This window comes from Rosa chinensis, chromosome 1 (genome assembly GCF_002994745.2).
Source record: "Rosa chinensis cultivar Old Blush chromosome 1, RchiOBHm-V2, whole genome shotgun sequence".
In the NCBI taxonomy this organism is placed as follows: Eukaryota; Viridiplantae; Streptophyta; class Magnoliopsida; order Rosales; family Rosaceae; genus Rosa; species Rosa chinensis.
This window is the reverse complement of record NC_037088.1, coordinates 43,667,543-43,685,042: the sequence shown is the minus strand read 5'-3', so window position 1 is coordinate 43,685,042 and position 17,500 is coordinate 43,667,543. Positions and strand designations below refer to the sequence as shown.

At 38.1% G+C, this 17,500-nt stretch overlaps 2 protein-coding genes and 1 long non-coding RNA gene across 3 annotated transcripts; 2 read left to right on the top strand and 1 right to left on the bottom strand.

Moving 5' to 3' along the window:
• Nucleotides 1-1,927: 1,927 nt before the first annotated feature.
• On the top strand, nt 1,928-3,732 carry LOC112177775 (methylsterol monooxygenase 1-1). Its single transcript, XM_024316034.2, has 5 exons — nt 1,928-2,364; nt 2,491-2,813; nt 3,050-3,197; nt 3,309-3,341; nt 3,442-3,732. Exons 1-5 carry the CDS (start codon nt 2,035-2,037, stop codon nt 3,523-3,525), a joined length of 918 nt encoding a protein of 305 aa, XP_024171802.1. The 5' UTR covers nt 1,928-2,034; the 3' UTR covers nt 3,526-3,732.
• A 235-nt stretch (nt 3,733-3,967) lies between these two features.
• LOC112177770 (transducin beta-like protein 2) lies at nt 3,968-9,398 on the bottom strand. The gene is made up of 10 exons (XM_024316028.2): nt 9,024-9,398; nt 8,717-8,822; nt 8,365-8,425; nt 7,974-8,272; nt 7,631-7,770; nt 6,933-7,007; nt 6,230-6,320; nt 5,414-5,608; nt 4,933-4,977; nt 3,968-4,442 (listed from the first exon to the last, which is right to left on the bottom strand). Exons 1-10 carry the CDS (start codon nt 9,222-9,224, stop codon nt 4,357-4,359), a joined length of 1,299 nt encoding a protein of 432 aa, XP_024171796.1. The 5' UTR covers nt 9,225-9,398; the 3' UTR covers nt 3,968-4,356.
• Nucleotides 9,399-16,771: 7,373 nt separating this feature from the next.
• Nucleotides 16,772-17,268, top strand: LOC121049188. The gene is made up of 2 exons (XR_005799494.1): nt 16,772-16,910; nt 17,049-17,268. It is a non-coding gene; the product is annotated as an uncharacterized LOC121049188 (long non-coding RNA).
• The last annotated feature ends 232 nt before the right edge of the window (nt 17,269-17,500 follow it).

Sequence of the window (17,500 nt, the reverse complement as noted above, 5' to 3'; positions counted from 1 at the left end):
CTTACACGTGTAAATAAACATTGAATGCTAAGATTACACATTGAATTTTTGGTAGTAGATCCATAATCAAAAAAGTGTTTGTGATTGTTCTAGAAGAAATGAAACAAAAGATACGGTAGAGCTAGGACAGTTATTGTATGAGGTCTACCCAATGCTAGATGTAGAGGCGCATAATAGATTGATATGAACATCATGAGCTGTCCAACTTTGGAATGAAAACTTTTTTCTTTTTTTCCTTGAGTGATTACAGGAATTTAAAGGCAGAGTTTTAGGTGGTAGTATATGAGTTGGATTTGCATTTCTAAACAAGGAATGAAATTATCAATTACCTTATCCTTTAGATATTTCTAAAACCCTACTAGGAACTTCGTTTATTTTTTTGCAGTTTCCCTTTCTATTTTGGCAAGATTTTCTACAATCTTGAGCTATATAAACACAGGGATTACATATGCAGGGATTACATATGCAAATCATTCTTGAAGTAGTACTTCTCTATCAGTTTGTAACATCACATAAAACTTATGTATCACCAATTAATTTACTCCAATGTCCCTGAATAATTAAATAAAATACTCAAAAACAACGATAACTAACTATTAAATAATTAACAAAAAAAAAACATTCAAAACAATCCTTGCATTATTTTATGACCACAAACTCGCAGTTCATAGCAGGTCGAGAGATGTATATATTGAAAATTTGAATGACTATTTTAGCATATGCTTCACATGATGAGAGGCATTATTTCAGAAAAATCACGGAGAAAAGTGCGTATCACGTTCAACTCATTTTATAGTATCATGAGTTTGAAATGTAAAGATCGATGTTCAAATTCAAAATTCGAGAGTACAAATTGTCTCTGGATATTTTCCTGTGACACTCATTCATAATGAAGATCAAGACCTTTTCAAATTTGTTTTAACATATTTTCATTTTGATTCATTACTTTACACGTTTGCACTGCATGTATAGGAAAATTAGTGAATAGTTTGGTAAAAAAATATTATATAGTCTCGGATCACTGTACATATGGTTGTCCGAACTAATGTGATGATCCATATATATAAAAAACTTACTTTATGCTGATTTAATGTGCCATGGTGGTGGTGTCTTTCCTGGGGACAAGTTGTTTTATTTTCGGTTTTATCTTATGGTCAATGTGCTGACAAACGATCCTTGCATGTGGTCTGGCTTCATTGGGACACTGTGTGGAAGAGGGCGTTGGTTTTTATGGCGGTTGTCTATGAGGTGTTATTGATGTTCTCGGGATTATTTGTAGCCTGTGAGGTTGGGTGACTTTGTTGGTTAGGGGTTGGGCTCTTTTGGCTCATGGAAGTCATTCTTGATGACGGACCCGTAACTGGTTCGGTTCTTAGGGAGGAGAGTGGGGAGTTCATGTCCACTACCGGTCATTATCTTTGGTTTTGTTCAATAAAGGTCTCTTATTTTCTCAAAAAAGATAATATTAATTTTTATTTCTACATTTCTTCTGCATAGATATCGATATTCTATTGGCCCAGACAAATATCACATGATAGTTTGGGACCCTAGAACAATTACTTGCTTCTATATTAAACAAGGAATTCAATAATGAACAACACTTTAGAGCAAAAAGATTAGGTTTAGAGGACTTTAACTATACGTCCAAGCCTATCACACAATTAAATGTCATTATATCACAACAAATATGAAATCGCTCAATCATCTAACGTAACAATAGAAATTAAAGATAACAAAGTTTTCTTTAGAAGATATATAAAAAGTAAAATCATAACGATAACAATCAAAGAACAAAACCATTTTGGATAAGCTTGATCTTTTGTAGGAAATCTATGAAAGATCTAAAAACACTCAACCTTATATTGTTTAGCGGGTCAAAATAGTAGTTAGTTAGCTTCTTGGTGACTACTCAGCTTCAATTGTGGTCCTTTCCACAACACACGAGGTAAGCACTGTTGCGCAATTCATGCATATTTAGTTTAAGGATTCAAGCTTCAACAGCCACGGACACTTGTACGTTCAACACCAAACATAATGCTGCCTTACCAAAACCTTCAAGAAGCAGAAGAAGCCCATGGCAGAGCTCTCAGTGTTGCAGAGAAGCTATGGTTCCGATACTCGGCTCACAAACCAGATTACGTCCTTCACTACCATAACATCATCTTCCTCATGCTGTTCTACACTTTGGCTCCTCTGCCGTACGTGTTCATAGGACTCGGCTGGTTCAAGAACATGGACAAGTACAAGATTCAACCGAAGGTGAAGGACTCCTTCTCCAACATGTTCAAGTGCTATAAGAATGTCATGGGAAGCTTTCTTCTTGTCGTTGGCCCTCTGCAAGTGATTTCATACCCCACGATCCAGGTAATTTGTTAACAGCTTAAGCTTTTGGGACGGAAGCCGGTTTTATATATGCGTAAATATTGTGTGTTTTGATCTAGCGAAATAGATATTTGACAGTCTATTCATCTTGTTGGGTGTTTATCATAGTGGATAGGGATTCGGACGAGTTTGCCATTACCATCCTTGTGGGAAGTATTTTTGCAAATAATGGTGTATTTTATTATAGAGGATTTCGGAAATTATTGGATCCATCGACTACTCCACTCAAAATGGGGCTACAACAAGATCCACCGGATCCACCATGAATACGCTGCTCCGATTGGGCTTGCAGCACCATATGCCCATTGGGTGGAAATTTTGATCCTCGGCATTCCTGCATTTCTCGCCCCAGCATTGGTTCCCGGCCACATTGTCACATACTGGTTATGGTTCATTTTGCGACAAATGGAAGCCATTGAGACTCATAGCGGGTAAGTGTTTTGAAACCCACTCAACTTTGTTTGGTATAAGTTTTTTTTTGTTTGCAGTTTTATTAGAAGCAGATGAAGACACTTCCCAATTTGAGATGGCTTAACTTAAATTATAAACAACTATAGTTTTAGCATGAAAGCTGTCTTTTGCTACTCAACTTACTAGTTAAAGCAATTTTGTACTCATTATAAGCTATGCTAAAGTGGGCGTCATAAAAATGACTCAAAATTGTCAGGTACAACTTCCCTTGGAGTCCCTCAAAATACATCCCATTCTATGGAGGTGCAGAGTACCACGACTATCATCACTATGTTGGAGAACAAAGTCAGAGCAACTTTGCATCAGTGTTCACTTATTGCGATTACATCTATGGAACTGACAAGGTTATTCCTTCTGTAGCTTACTCTAGTCTAATTACTCGGATTTTGTTAGACTCCCAATCAATAATATACATTGAAAAATAACACTAATGCACCAATTGCATACATCTTCAGGGGTATAGGTATCGGAAGCAAGCCCTTGAGAAGGTAAGTACCTTATGATCAAACTTGCATGCATTCACCAAGTTTATGACACCATTGTGCATCAAAGTTATTAACTCAATATAACCATTTGCTCCCTAACTAGTTGGCGAAGCTGAGACACGAGGATGAGGGCAGACGAGAAGACGAGCCGTATCACATTCCTGCCGAGGATCGGAAATCTCAGTAATAGACTTGAGGGACTCCGTCGCGGACTACCATATCATGACATGCATTGTGGATCCAAAAAGCTGGAGCTAGTTTAAGATTAGGGGATGATTTACAAATTAGAACAGTTTTCCATTTAGAGATGTCATTTTCAATTCTCGTGCAGACATTTTACTGTAGTCACTATTTAACAATAAACATGGAACAGAAACAGCTAAAATACGTTTAACAGTAATATTTCATTTACCATAATGTTGTCTAGAATTAGCTATTTTGTATTTCTTTGGCACATAGTACGAGCATATGAAGTAAGGAATAGATGTAATAACGAATCCGTACTTATAAAATATCAAAAATAAAAAATTTATTGTTCGCCAGTAATAAAGGAAAACAGAAATTTCTGTGCGGTAAACTGGAATAAACTTGGTTAGTTTTTGTTACTTTGCCTACGATAAGCAGAAGCATAAAATAAATAGGTAACATGTAGTTCTTTGTTCGAGTGGTGTCAGTATTGGATCTCTGCTGGAAAAGTAAAGAAACCAGAGCCTAATGTAACTGCAGTTTATACAAAAACATGGAAATTCAACCAAACAGTTTGAGTAAATTCCCTGTGCAACATTTATGTTTACCAAAAACACTTGATATCTGTAAAAAACTCTCTCAAGTAGCTCAAGCATCTTGTGAAATCTAACAAGTTCCACACTAAGGTCTGCCTTCTCAGCTGTGTATTTGGTAGCTTCGATGAAGTTGTTAGACCTATTTAGCCTGGGTCTATAGAACTTGTGAAGCGTCTCTAGTGCACATTGATCTCTCCGTGCCCTGCATTAGCTCAGTACACACCTACGAGGTTCCTTTATGATGCATTGAGGGATGGAGCAGCCCAGAATTTTACCTTTTTATCTACACTTGCTGTTGCCAAAATTAATACTTTCTTATCACCTACAAAGGAAGGAAGGCACAATGTTAACTAACAGTCAGAAAGTAAGAATGAACTGTGGACATGTGGCAAAAAGATGTGGAGAAGATAGCTCCTGATTATGTTTAACCAGGGGCAACTTCAAGGCAATTGCATCTAGTGGGATATTTTTGATTTGTCACACAACTAATTGGAGTCAAATGACATTTGTCAAATGCAATCCATTGGCAAGTTTTTTAATTAGATATTAAATTGTGCCCAATGCTACACAACTGATGGAGTACACTAAAGGACAGGGTGCATAGATGCACCTGGGTTTCATTAAGGAAAAGTTAACCAGGTTGGCCAGACCTCACTCCTACAGTTCTCTAAAACGGCATTTTATGATACTTTCGTTGTGCTAAATCAACAGAAGAGTTGTAAAAGGCATCTTGTATGTGAAATCTGTCCAATTAAATGAAAAATACTCCTAATAAGAAGACGACAACAAAATATTCAAGGGAAATGATTTACCCATTGGCATAGCCTGTGGTGCCCATGCAATGCATGTGATAAAATCTGCACGAAAAGATAGGGATTAAAGAAGATTCCAGGGAGACTATTAGAGGTTAACAATTCAAAGCAGCATAAATCGTAAATAATAATTTGAATAAAAAGAAATCATTGCCCCTCATATAACATATGTCTTGCTCACCCAAGCATATAGTACTTGTTCAAATAGAGATGTTGGTTATGCAGTTGGTTAGTTATGATCATCTTGCGCTCAAAGCAAACATTAAATGTAAATGATCAGATTATTCTTAATCGAGAATTGAGTTCATGTATCTACGGAATATGGATGACAATGACATTACAACGCCACAGGAACCATCATAGATGTGGTGAAGAAAACTTAAGCCAACTTTTAATTGTAAATTATCTATTATAGTATTAAAAAACCAAAAGGTGTACAGAAAGAATATGAAGAATAAGAAAATCTGACCCTCCACCATACCTTCATGGGCTTTGTCAGCCGTGTCCAAAACCTCTCCAGTTTCAACGCATAACCACTGCAATGTTGAACCATGGGTTGCCGCCAAGATTTTTCCATCAGGAGATAAACTAAGACGATCATAGTGGGGGCTAGCACCACCAAGTGGAATAGGAAACACCTTGAGAGTTTTTGGATCCTCATCCATATGATATCGAACTTTGAAAGAACAGATAATAAAGTTAGTGCAGGGGTTCAAAATACCAACACCCAGGGAAAAAAAAAGAACCATAAATCTGATCACTTTTGAATGAGCCATGCAGATGATACAACAGGAAATTGTTGCGATCCCAAAGCCCAAAGAGACCACTGACACCAATGCTAGGATATATTGTTTCACATGACACGCATACTGTTTCTTAGATGGTATTTCAAATTCATTTATAATAGGTGAAACTACAACTTGTTTCCCTTTGAGGGTAAGTTTACTTTATTCATGACCTATAACGGAACAAACAAAAAAAGTGGATTATGGCCCAACATGAAACAGTCCATCCATGGATTTGAAGAAATAAATTTTCCTCAGTACTTTACAAATCAACTGTAAGATCATACTTAATGAAAAAATAGACTTGTGCAAAAGGAATTAAGATCTTTTTGTTCCACTTACTATTGCTTTCTGTATTAACATGAGCCAGTTAATAAGTACTCCATGTGTCAAACAGACATTACATAGGTGCATGTTTGTGCATCAAGGGTGGGGACAAAGGAGTCCTTTTACAATAGCTGCATACCAAAAGATGAAAGTACAGACATAAACGTTATTTTGTTGATACATACCATTGATATTCCAAATTCTTATCGAACCATCTTTTGAGGCTGTGATAATTTGTTCCGAGTCTGGAGTAAAGCATAACCAAGTCACTGCACTCTGAAAAGCAACCAGATGAATTTAAAATATTTGCTGATAAAAGGACCAAAATCAAATTGTCACAGCAAAAACAAATTCAATTGTATATAGATTGAAAAAGATGGAATTGGTTTTTGCAACCGAAAGCTAACTACTTGCACTCCCTTATGTGAGGTGTGGAGAAGAGCAGGAGACTATGTACAGTAAACACATGTACTATAGCACTCATGTTAGCCTGCAACTGGCTTCATAATTGTAAACTTAAAATAATAAAATACCCAATATATATATATATATATATATATATATATAAACCACTTTACTGAAGAAATAGGACAATCAAATATAAAAAAAAATTAAACATTAAAAAAAATATATATAAACCACTTTACTGAAGAAATAGGACAATCAAATATAAAAAAAAATTAAACATTAAAAAAATTTAATTTGGCTAATGCTAAACATCTATGTTGGTGCCATTGAATGAGATCAACATATGCTGTTCTATGGTGAATTGAAAACCGCCAAGCTTCCTAATATGAAGAAGCAGGGAATTTTTCACAATTAATAAAACTATAGAGAGGGTTTATGAAGACATGCATAAAATCATCTAGTTTAACATAAAAACATAACCTTATGCCCTTTAAGTTGCATGGCTTTTGAAACCTCCTTGACCGATCCATCCTTTGAATATACGATCTCCCATACCTGCAAAGAAAAACATAAAATTTTAACAAGCAAATTAGAATATATTCCATTTAGCATCTCCTTTCTTTATGCCTAGCAACCATGGGAGTCAATTATAGAATCCAGGAAGTTACTGATGAAACCCAGTTAAAACAAGTGAAAGTGAGCAGCTTATAGTTATATGAATAGCTAAGCCGCTAACAAAAATAACTATGGATGTCAAATTTGCGTACTATCTCACCATGATGAGATACTTGGTACATTTGATGCCATAACAACTTAACACATAGACTTCCATATAGCATTTGGTGTTTACTACTTTACTGAATCATTTGCACATGTTCAATATATAGGACTACGGAATACACATACTTCAGATGACATTCAACTTGCAGAAAATTGTTGCAATTAGCAAGCATGTATCCCTTCTCTTATGATAAAAGATTCTTTTTCTTTCTTTTTTAAGAAGCTAAATCAAATGATGAACTGCATCTATAACCGATAAAAGAACATGATGAACAAACCCTCAACAAGAACTAAAATTAAAGTCTTGAAACAGGGAACTTTTAATTCTGTGGCACTTCTTTAAATACCCCATATTAGTGGACTTTCATAAAGCCAATAAATAGGTTAGAGACAGATACCTTCACATCTGCAGTAAAAGCTGCTGCAGCAATGAAACGTCCATTTGGTGATATAGCAGCCATGTTGTTTTTCAACTGATTTGTGTCAACATGCCCCAAGTTCTTGCCAGTTTTACCATGCCAAATTATGATGTCAGTACCTAAATTGCAACAAAAATAATTAGAACCACAATAGAGGACATAAAATGACTCTGACAACCATCTATTAGGACATTACATAACCCAAATTTCTATTCTTTCCATTGACATATTTGAATGTTGTCAAGTAACCTCAAGTTAGAATCATGTTGAATAAAAATCATATATGCAATATATAATGCACAATAAAAAGTTAAGTCTGTACCTTCAGAACAAGAAGCAATAATTGCACTCCCATCAGCAGTGCCATAACTTGCAGTGGTCCCAAATAAGGTGAGAATACCTAATTTCTCATGAATTTTGTGATGTTCCCACTTTATTTCTGGGAGAGGAACCTTGGATGGCTGACCGGATTCATTAGAAATTTTGGGTTTTTCCACTCCACCGTACATGTACAAAGAAGCGCCAGAAAGATTTTGGGAAGCGACAACTAAGGACGATGCATCATCAGAAAATGAAACTGCTACTGGAGGACCACCAACTGGCGTATTTATTTTCAGAAATCTGTGGAGAATGTTTGATAATTTGATTAATGAATAGCACCAAAAAGCTTGAGCATAACTGGTAAAATGCATCAAGGAACTTGACATTCATACTTGAAACTTTTACTCGAAGCATCATCCAACTTGAATACCCTGACCACTCCATCCGCACAAGCTGTAGTAAATCATGAATAATTGGGATATGAGATATAAGCACAAGAAATATCAAAATCAAAGTAGTGTATAAACACACGTAACACCAGCAGGACGTAACACATTCTTAATGGCAGGTAGATCCACTTTTTATTTATTAACAATCAGAAAAATGTAACAGATTAAGTGAGATAAACTGTCTTGATGACAACTGCTACTAAACAATTACACAGAATCAAAACCATCCGAAAACAGCATTGTCTATACTTCAGTCTAACAGCATTAAGCTCATTTAGTGAATGAACACCATTACCTGTAGCCAAACTCCGTCCATCAGGAGAAAAACACAGTCCATCAACGGAATCTCCATGACCTTTCAACGTATTCACATCCAACGGATGGTGCTTCTTGTTGTGATCCTACATTTCGCCATCGAAAACATTAATATCACAACAAAATGCATCCAATTCGAAACCGAAAGAGTTAGCAACTCCGATCATCAACTATGAGAGATGCAGAAACACACACTTACATGCAACTCAAGAAAGCGATAAGTTACACAATTCCTCTCCGTTTTCTCAAAATTCAATTCAAAAGTGAAGCGATTCAGTTGGCGTTACCTTATCAGAGTGAGGCTTGGCGTGGGACTTCTTATTCTGGGCGGGCTTGGCCGGTTGCTTTTTCTGATCGGCGTGGAGCTCCGGTTTGGAAATGGACTCGACTTCGGAGCTCCGCTTGCGGAAGTAGCTGCCGAAGAAGGCGAGGGCAAGGACGGCGCCGATGAGGACGGAGAGGACCGCGATTGGAAGAACCGGATCCATTGGTGAACGGTGAGGATTGGATTGGGGTGTGAGGGTTTGGATGTGGTTGACGGTGATCGGAATCAGTTCTGGGGAAAATGGGAGGAGGTCTGGATAGTTGAGAACTGATGTGAAATGCGGACAGATGCCTGAATAGCGAGACGGGGTTTTGAACTTTGGAACAGAATTGTTTATCTAAAGAAAGAAATTAAAAATTAAAATCAGGGTTTATCTTCTTTTATTTCCTTTTTTTTTTTTTAATCAAACCCAACAAGACAGAAACATCATTCATCTTAGGCTAGAATGACGATTACATACACTTCCGCTATCATATAAAGATAGACAAGAAGATATCCACAATGATACATGGATAAGATTCACTCATTAGACATCAAATATATCAAAATAACATAAATCCTCATTCGGTACTACTTTAAAAGATTTGCTTGAAACACATAAAAGTGCATAGATCCCTAAAAAATAGAGAATTAATAAAAATAGACGAAACTACTAACATAGAGCTCCCTAAACAAAGGGAATTAAAAGGAAAAAATATCTTATTACTTCGACCTAATAACCCAATGGAAACCCACAAAGAAAGTCCAAGCCCAAAGCTTAATTAAAATTAGCGCAAACCTCAGGCTCAGCAACGTCTCCTCTGCGCAGATCATCGCACGCACAGCAGCACAGCTCCACCAATCCAAGTCCTTGATGTCATTGCTAACCAAGTCCCGCGCCTCCACCTCTAAACCTCAGACGTCGTCGAACATCCACAAGCCACGATCGCAGGAAACCATTAGAATATCCGAACCCAAAACCGGATTGATACATCAGAGCATCCAACGCCATAAAAACCATCAGAGCTGGCGACACTAAAGGAACGATGAAGACATAGCATTCTAGAGGCTGTGACGATGACCAAGTGCTATAGAATTCGCAAGAAAATTTAGAACTTTATCTAAGAAAATTCTATTTATTACAAATTTATTTTGAACTAGTTCTTTTAGCGAACCTACAAACAAAAACAACTTCATGTCTTCTACAAAAAAGTTATCAACCATTCCACTATTCATCTACACGCAATTGTGGTACCAATAAAACATAATTATCTAGTAAAAAAATATAAGCAACTCTTTATCCATAAACAGTTTGCTCCATTCAAAATTCGAGATAGTTACTGATTTCGCTACAATCATGACCTGAAGCAACATATCTTTTTCTTTTTTGTAAAAGAAAAGAAGAAACGTGAAGATGCGCATGTGGATAGAGTCGTAAGATTAGATATGGGACTCTTTGGTGTAATTAATTAAGAGTGGTTCTCGGGGTCATCATTTGACCCTCGAGCCTAAAACCCCGTGGGCACCAGCCCAGCCTAAGGGACAAAAGCCCAGCTTGGTTCAAGCTAAGGTCCGAAAATTATTCTACCCGTTGGGCCAGTAGGGCTAGGGCGGAGTGTTCAAAGCCCAAACCTAGCCTAAAACTTGGCTCACTTATATATGTATGCTGCCTTTCCACCCCTCCAAACACCCCAAATCCAAATCTCAGACCAGCAATGACAACTAGCCCACTCGACTCAGCCTCACCGCCTCAAGCATCTCTGGTTCCAACAAGGCTTAGTACATCCTTTCCATCCATTTTGTGTTCCGGCGCCGGCGGTGATTAGGACTTGCATTTGAAGATCAAGGGGTGGCGCTACAGAGATTGGGAGACTGTGTGGTCACGAGGGAAACCGAGCTCGTGGTGGAGCATGTTGGCATCTGTTTCTTTAACTTCGACTTATTCTCCTCCTCGATTCTACCGTATGGCTTCGTCATCACTGTCCTCGTCGATTGGTGCAACTTTTGCGGGTGAAGCCAGACTAGATCGGAGTAGCTTTTACCATTCTTCTTCAGACTCCTCTCTTCTCTGCCCGTCCATTTTCATTTCTTTGTTTCTAGAGAAAAATATCCATTCTATTTCTAAGGAATTGCACTCTAATTCAAAGAAATTGAATTTATATGTTCTTCAATAGATTGATTAATCTAATTTAATGCTATGAGGATAATTTGGGGTTGGATTTCAAAATCGTGGTTGAATTCGGATGGGGTTATATCATCATCTTTCTTGCATGAGCAGTTGGGGAGGAAATGATCAAATTAAGTGTTTTGCAGGTTGTTGATTAGTGATTTCATCCATAAGATTTTCATATCTATGCAAGGCCATAGGGGTGGGCAAAAATGACTGAAAGACCGGAAGGGATCGATCCGGACCGGCCGGTTCGGGCCGGGTTTTAGAAGGAAAATAAGTGTTTTCGGGCCGGTTCGGTCCCTATACACAGCGTGGCGGTCCGGTCTCGGTTCAGGAAAATAAGTGTGTTGGGGCCGGTTCGGTCCCTAAAATGAACTTGGCGGTCCGGGTTTGGTTCTTGGCGGTTCTTGACTGCGTGGACCGGAAAACCGAGCTTATGTACGTGTCGTCCAATTATAGGTTTGTTTTCGAAGTATATTGTGTTAGTGTGGACGCCATCACATGTGATTACTGATTAGTTAATAGACCTAAAAAGCTAAAATCTAAACTCAATCTGCGACGAGGCCTCCAACTCTCTGCGACGAGGCCTCCAACTCTCTCAGTCTCTCCTCACAATCGATCTTCCTCACAATCGATCCGGACTGCTCGATCTTCTCTGAAATCGATCTTCCTCACAATCGGTCTTCCTCAGCCCTCAGTCACTCACTCACTCAACCCCCAGAAATCGGTATTCCTCACCTCTGGTCTTCTCCTCGACGTCGCCTCCGGCGGTCCGGCCTCTCATTCTTGGTCTCTTCAGTCTCTCTCTCTCATTCTTTGCCTTTTTTCTACATGGAAGAGAAAGATCCTGCTGCACGGAGAAAGAGAGAGAGAAAGATCCGGCTGCACAGAGAAAGAGAAAGAGAAAGATCGCAGCTTCAAGCCTTCAACAATGATGACGAGTCGACGATAGTCCTGACCTCCGACGAAGATCCGGCTCTCGTCGTCATCCGATACGCCTTCGAGCAAGCCTGAGCCGATGCCGGCGCTGAGGTACCTCTATAACTCTATTCGATCCAATAATAGTGAGTTTATTTATTAGATCTGGTTCATAACGTTTTTTGCTGGTTCTGGTTCAGCACGTTTTTTGTTGTAGTATATATGTGTTTCTGTTGTGAATTGCTTCCAAGTTTGGAAATGATGCGATTTCATGTAAAAATCTCAACTTGGTTTTGGATTTGGGAAAACTAGTGACTTCCATGCTACCATGAAATTAAAGCAGAGAATAGAAGTTATTGTTTGTTAACATACTTGATATCATGCAGGGCAAGCATTACCCCTGGAACTGTTTTGATCATTCTAGCTAGAAGGTTCAAGGGCAAGAGGGTTGTCTTTTTTAAGCAGCTGTGTTCTGGCTTGCTTTTGGTCACTGGTATGTTTTCTTTTTCTTAACTGACTGAGAAATTGTTTTTGCTTTTGGTTACAATTTGTGCCTTTTGTGTTCGTGTCCCTGTGATCAATGTACATTTAGTTTGTTATGGTTCTGTGTCATTGTGCTACTGGTTAGAACTTGCGGTATTGAAGTGATCTAGAGAACTATTTAGCTGATGACTTGCTCATACATGTGTTTCTAGAAAGCTAATTGTTTAACCTGTGGGATTAAAGTGAGTAATTTTTGTTAGAGTGCTTCATATCAAGTTCAAGAGAACTATTCAGCTCTCTGGCAAAAACCTGCTCATATGTCTTTTTTTACAAAGCTAATTGAGATTTGGATAATGATTGAGATTTGGAAACTGGTTCTGGTTCTGGATGTGGGTGATCTGTTCATGGTGACTTGTATCAACTGTTTTATGTGGTGAAAATTGGTCATTTCATGACCTATCCTTTAAGAAGTTTAGGCTTATAAGTTAGTATGCTAAATGAATGGGGTGTCCACGAGGAGTACGTACGTAGGATGATAGTCAAATGGAATGAGAGTGCATTTTGTGTGTTCTATTGGTTCTTGCTGCTGCTATCTTGGCGGTGATTGCCTTCCTTTTTATTTGCTACAATTCTGCTACGATAAATCTCTGAAGCTAATTTACGTTGTTTATGCTTCGTTCAGGTGATTATATATCATGGAAGTTACAGGGGGCTAAAACCTGCCAAGTATATGGCATTGACTGGTATGGTTTATGGCCTATCTAGTTCTACTAACAACTGATAATATGTTAATTCATCTTTGCCATCCAAAACAACCTACCATGTTGTTTTCAAAATGTGTTTTTATAGTTTCAACCTACCAACAGGTAATAGCAATATGATTTGCTCAATTCCGATTGGTATTAACAGAATCCTATAAAAGAAGCTGGCTAAATTTTGGCCAAGATTCTTAAACTAGCAGTTTTTTGTACTTCAGTTTTGATAGCAGATATTCTTTGTCCTTGTATGAAAAGACATTGTCTTTGTTTAATACCTCTGTCGTTTGTATGATCTCTTTGTAGATGAAGTAGCTTTCCAAAGAAGTTTATTCATATGGGTGCGTTCATGTGATCGAACAGAGGCTTAACAAAAGGTAATTTTGCCTTAGGAATACTTTGCTTGTTACTTTTCACTGAACAACATATTAGTTTCGTACAACATATTGGTTTCGTACTTTCATATAGGATTGGGGTATTGGCAACATCATTCTATTACATATAATTGAAAAAAAGAAATAAACATTAATCTTATACAGCCACTTTTAAATCAGAGTTCAAAATGTGTTTTTATAGTTTTACTCTTTCATTGATATTTGATCAGAGTTCATGCAATTTATAACATTATTAACATATTGGGGGCACCCATATTGATATATGATTATATGCAATTCATAACTCAGAAATTCTTTAACATCATAGTGACATTAGGACTGAAGAACAGCAGACTTGATACTATATTTGTTTTTGTGTTTGAGGTAGAGCTATGAATGAATAAATCAAAGTTCAAACGTGAATAAGAAGATCTCAGTAAATTCTACACCTTGAAAATTGATGGCAACCTCATCGGATTCAAGTCATACAGTCAGTTCTCATTATGATGGTGATAATGATGAAATGGTTGTTGTTGGGAATGATGGAAATGATGTGTCTTAGCAAGGTGAGGACAAGGAACCAGCCAGGGAAATAGAAGCTGCATTACAAATAGAAAATGAAGCAACAACTCAAGCATCTCGAGGTTCGCCGAAAAACTTGAAAAAGAGAAGAAGAGAAAGTAAAACAAAGAGGGCTGCCCCGAGGTCAAATGTGTGGAATCATTATGAGAAGTATGATAGAACACTCTACATTGAAAAAGATGGGAAGAAAGAAGAATGTGGATTTGAGAAAAGGGCCAAATGCAAGTATTGCTCCGCTGATCTCGCAGCTGATTCTTCATTTAATGGTACGAGTACTTTGCGTAGACATGTCGAGAAGGTGTGCAAAAAGTATCCTGGGAGGGAGAATTTAGAAGACACACAGCAAGTATTGATTAGTGATGGTGGAGTTGAAGCTAGCTTGAAGGTGAATAAAGGGTGGTCACAGGAAGCTTGTGTCAAAGCTGCGACTGAAATGATAGTTATTGATGAACTACCATTTAGCCACATTGAGAATGAAGGGTTTAGGTGGTTTTGCAAAGTAGCAATTCCTCGATTTGAGGTGCCTTGTAGGAGAAAAATAGTGAGGTGTTTCTTGGAGATGTATGAGGAGAAGAAAGAGGAACTTCGGATGGTTTTAAGGGACCATAGAGTGTGCTTAACTATAGATACTTGGACATCTGTACAGAACATCAATTATATGGTGTTAACAGCGCACTTCATAGATTGTGGTTGGAATTTGCACAAGAGAATCTTGAACTTTTGTGTAATTCCCAATCACAAAGGCAACACAATTGGGAAGCTGTTAGAAACATGTTTGCTCCAGTGGAGGATAGACAAGGTGTTGATAGTGTCTGTTGATAATGCTAGTGCAAATAAGGTGGCAATCGAGTATCTACAAAGGAAAATGGCTGGATGGAAGAACCCCCCAGTGCTTGGTGGCAAGTTCATGCATGTGAGGTGTTTGGCTCACATCTTGAACATTATAGTTAGGGCTGGTTTGACAATTATGGATAGAAGCTGTGCTGCAATCCGAAATGCCGTGAAATATATTAGAAGTAGTTCTAATAGATTGGACTGCTTCAAAGAGTGTGTTCAAAAGGAGACGCAGGAAGGCCATATAGATTCTCAAAGAATTCCAGCTTTGGATGTTCCAACGCGATGGAATTCCACATTTTTGATGCTTGACATAGCTTTGGAGGTGAAGCCAGCTTTTGCTCGGATGGCTGATGAAGAAGACAATAAGTACAAAGACTATTTTGATGAAGATGAAGAGGATGAAGAGGAACAGGAGGGTGAAATACAAGTTCAAAAAAAATCAGTTCAACCAAGAAAAAGAGTCGGGCCACCAAATGCTGCAGATTGGGAAAAAGCTGAACTGTTTGTGAAGGTCTTGAGGGTTTTCTATGATGTGACAATGAGAATTAGTGCAACCAAACACCCCACTGCTCATAAAGCTTTTCATGACATTGTAGCAATCGAGGCTGAGATTGATGCACTCTTTGTGCCTCTGGATGAGAGTTTTGGAAGTGAAACTGAAAAGCTAATGATGGAGATGGCAGTGAAGATGAGAGCAAAGTTTAGGAAGTATTTTGGAACGGTTGATGATATGAACCAACTGCTATTAGTAGCCCTTGTCTTGGATTCTAGGTTCAAGGTGAAAAACATTAGTCACATATGTCTAACTCACCTCCAGTTTGATGCTACCGAAGCAAAGGCCAAGGCCAATGATGTGAAGGAGCCGTTAGTATGCTTAACTGATCTCTATAGATCATCAACCAATGCCTCTTCAAAGAGTAAAAGTTCTAGAAGCAGCACTGGTACAAGCTGCGTCGTTTCTAGCAGCACAAAAGCAACAGCCACATCTTCCAAGTCCAAGTCCAAGGCCAAGAAGAAGAGCAAGAAAATGTCCGGAAAAATGGCAGAGATCTTAGAAGGTTGGCAAAGAGCCCTAACTGAATCAGACAAAGTGGTTGTTGAGAGTGAAGTTGATAGGTATCTATTAGATCCAATGGAGAATCCCAAAGATGAAGATTGGCAGTTGCTTCAATGGTGGAAGATAAACGGCTGCAAATATCCAAACCTTGCTCTTGTTGCAAGGGATGTACTTGCAATCCAAGTTAGTACAGTTGCATCCGAGTCCTCATTCAGCACAGGTGGGAGAGTCATTGACCCTTTTAGGAGTTCATTAACTCCTAAAAGTGTGGAAGCATTGATTTGCTTGCAAAACTGGATCAAAAAACGAGATCAATCTGACATCGAGTATTATCCAAGCCTAGAAGAGCTTGAGTTTTATGAAAAAATGGAGAGAGGTGCATATGTTAATGTTTGCATTTGCAGATTTGTTGTAGTTTCTTGCTTTAGGTGAGGTGTTTGCAGTTTACACTTTTAATTTTTACGTGTCTCAGTCATTACTTCTTGAGTTGTTGTAGATGTAGCAAAGGGAAAAGTAGTAGCTGCTGAAAGTGATGAAGAAGAACCAACTGCCAAAGCCGGAACCTCAAGCTCAAAGTCTGCACAAGTCTCCAAAAGAGCTGCAGCTGCAACTCCTTCAACAAGTGCCGCTGCTGGGACCTCAAAATCTCCAAAACCACCAAAACAAGGGCTGCTGCCACCAAGAAAAGCTAAAGGTATATCAATTTATTGCCTTGCTGCCTTTTTTTGGTTTTTGTTTCTATGATGTTGCATTGGTGCAAAGTATAAATGTGTATATAACTATATAATGTATAAATGTGTAATACAATGTCTTTTTAAACTGAATTGTGTAGGGAAAAAAATTTGAAGATGGAGGACTGGAGGAGCAGCTGCATGGCAGCAATAGCATGGAGCAGCTGCATGTCTTTTTAAACTGCTCTTGTTGTCTTGTTGAACATTGTTTTGGTTTTTAATTTGTTATGTTGTTAAGACAATATGTGTTGGTGAACTTGCTATGTAATTGTGTTGGTTGCTTGCTTTGAATGGTTATTTGCAAGATGGATTTATTTGCAACCTTGCTGCTAGTGCAGATTGCACTTTGCAGAATGGTTTATTGGTTTTTTTTTTTTTTCAGCATTGCAGCAATGTTGATAGTTCATAGAATCATATTGCATTATTCTTTATACTCTCTAAACAGAAGCAGGTCAAGCAGCAAAGATTGACTGGAACTGGAAACCCGAAAAAAGGACCGGTTTTGTCCCTGTCCGGGTTTATCCCGGTCCCTGTTATCTTCAACTACGGTCCC

Coding starts and splice junctions, on each gene's coding strand:
- LOC112177775 (XM_024316034.2), top strand. CDS start 2,035: ATGCTGCCTTACCAAAACCTTCAAGAAGCAGAAGAAGCCCATGGCAGA. Junction 2,814..3,049: donor GCCATTGAGACTCATAGCGG/GTAAGTGTTTTG, acceptor CAAAATTGTCAG/GTACAACTTCCCTTGGAGTC. Junction 3,342..3,441: donor GGAAGCAAGCCCTTGAGAAG/GTAAGTACCTTA, acceptor CTCCCTAACTAG/TTGGCGAAGCTGAGACACGA.
- LOC112177770 (XM_024316028.2), bottom strand. CDS start 9,224: ATGGATCCGGTTCTTCCAATCGCGGTCCTCTCCGTCCTCATCGGCGCC. Junction 8,426..8,716: donor TGGACGGAGTTTGGCTACAG/GTAATGGTGTTC, acceptor GATTTACTACAG/CTTGTGCGGATGGAGTGGTC. Junction 4,978..5,413: donor GGCTGACAAAGCCCATGAAG/GTATGGTGGAGG, acceptor CTTTTCGTGCAG/ATTTTATCACATGCATTGCA.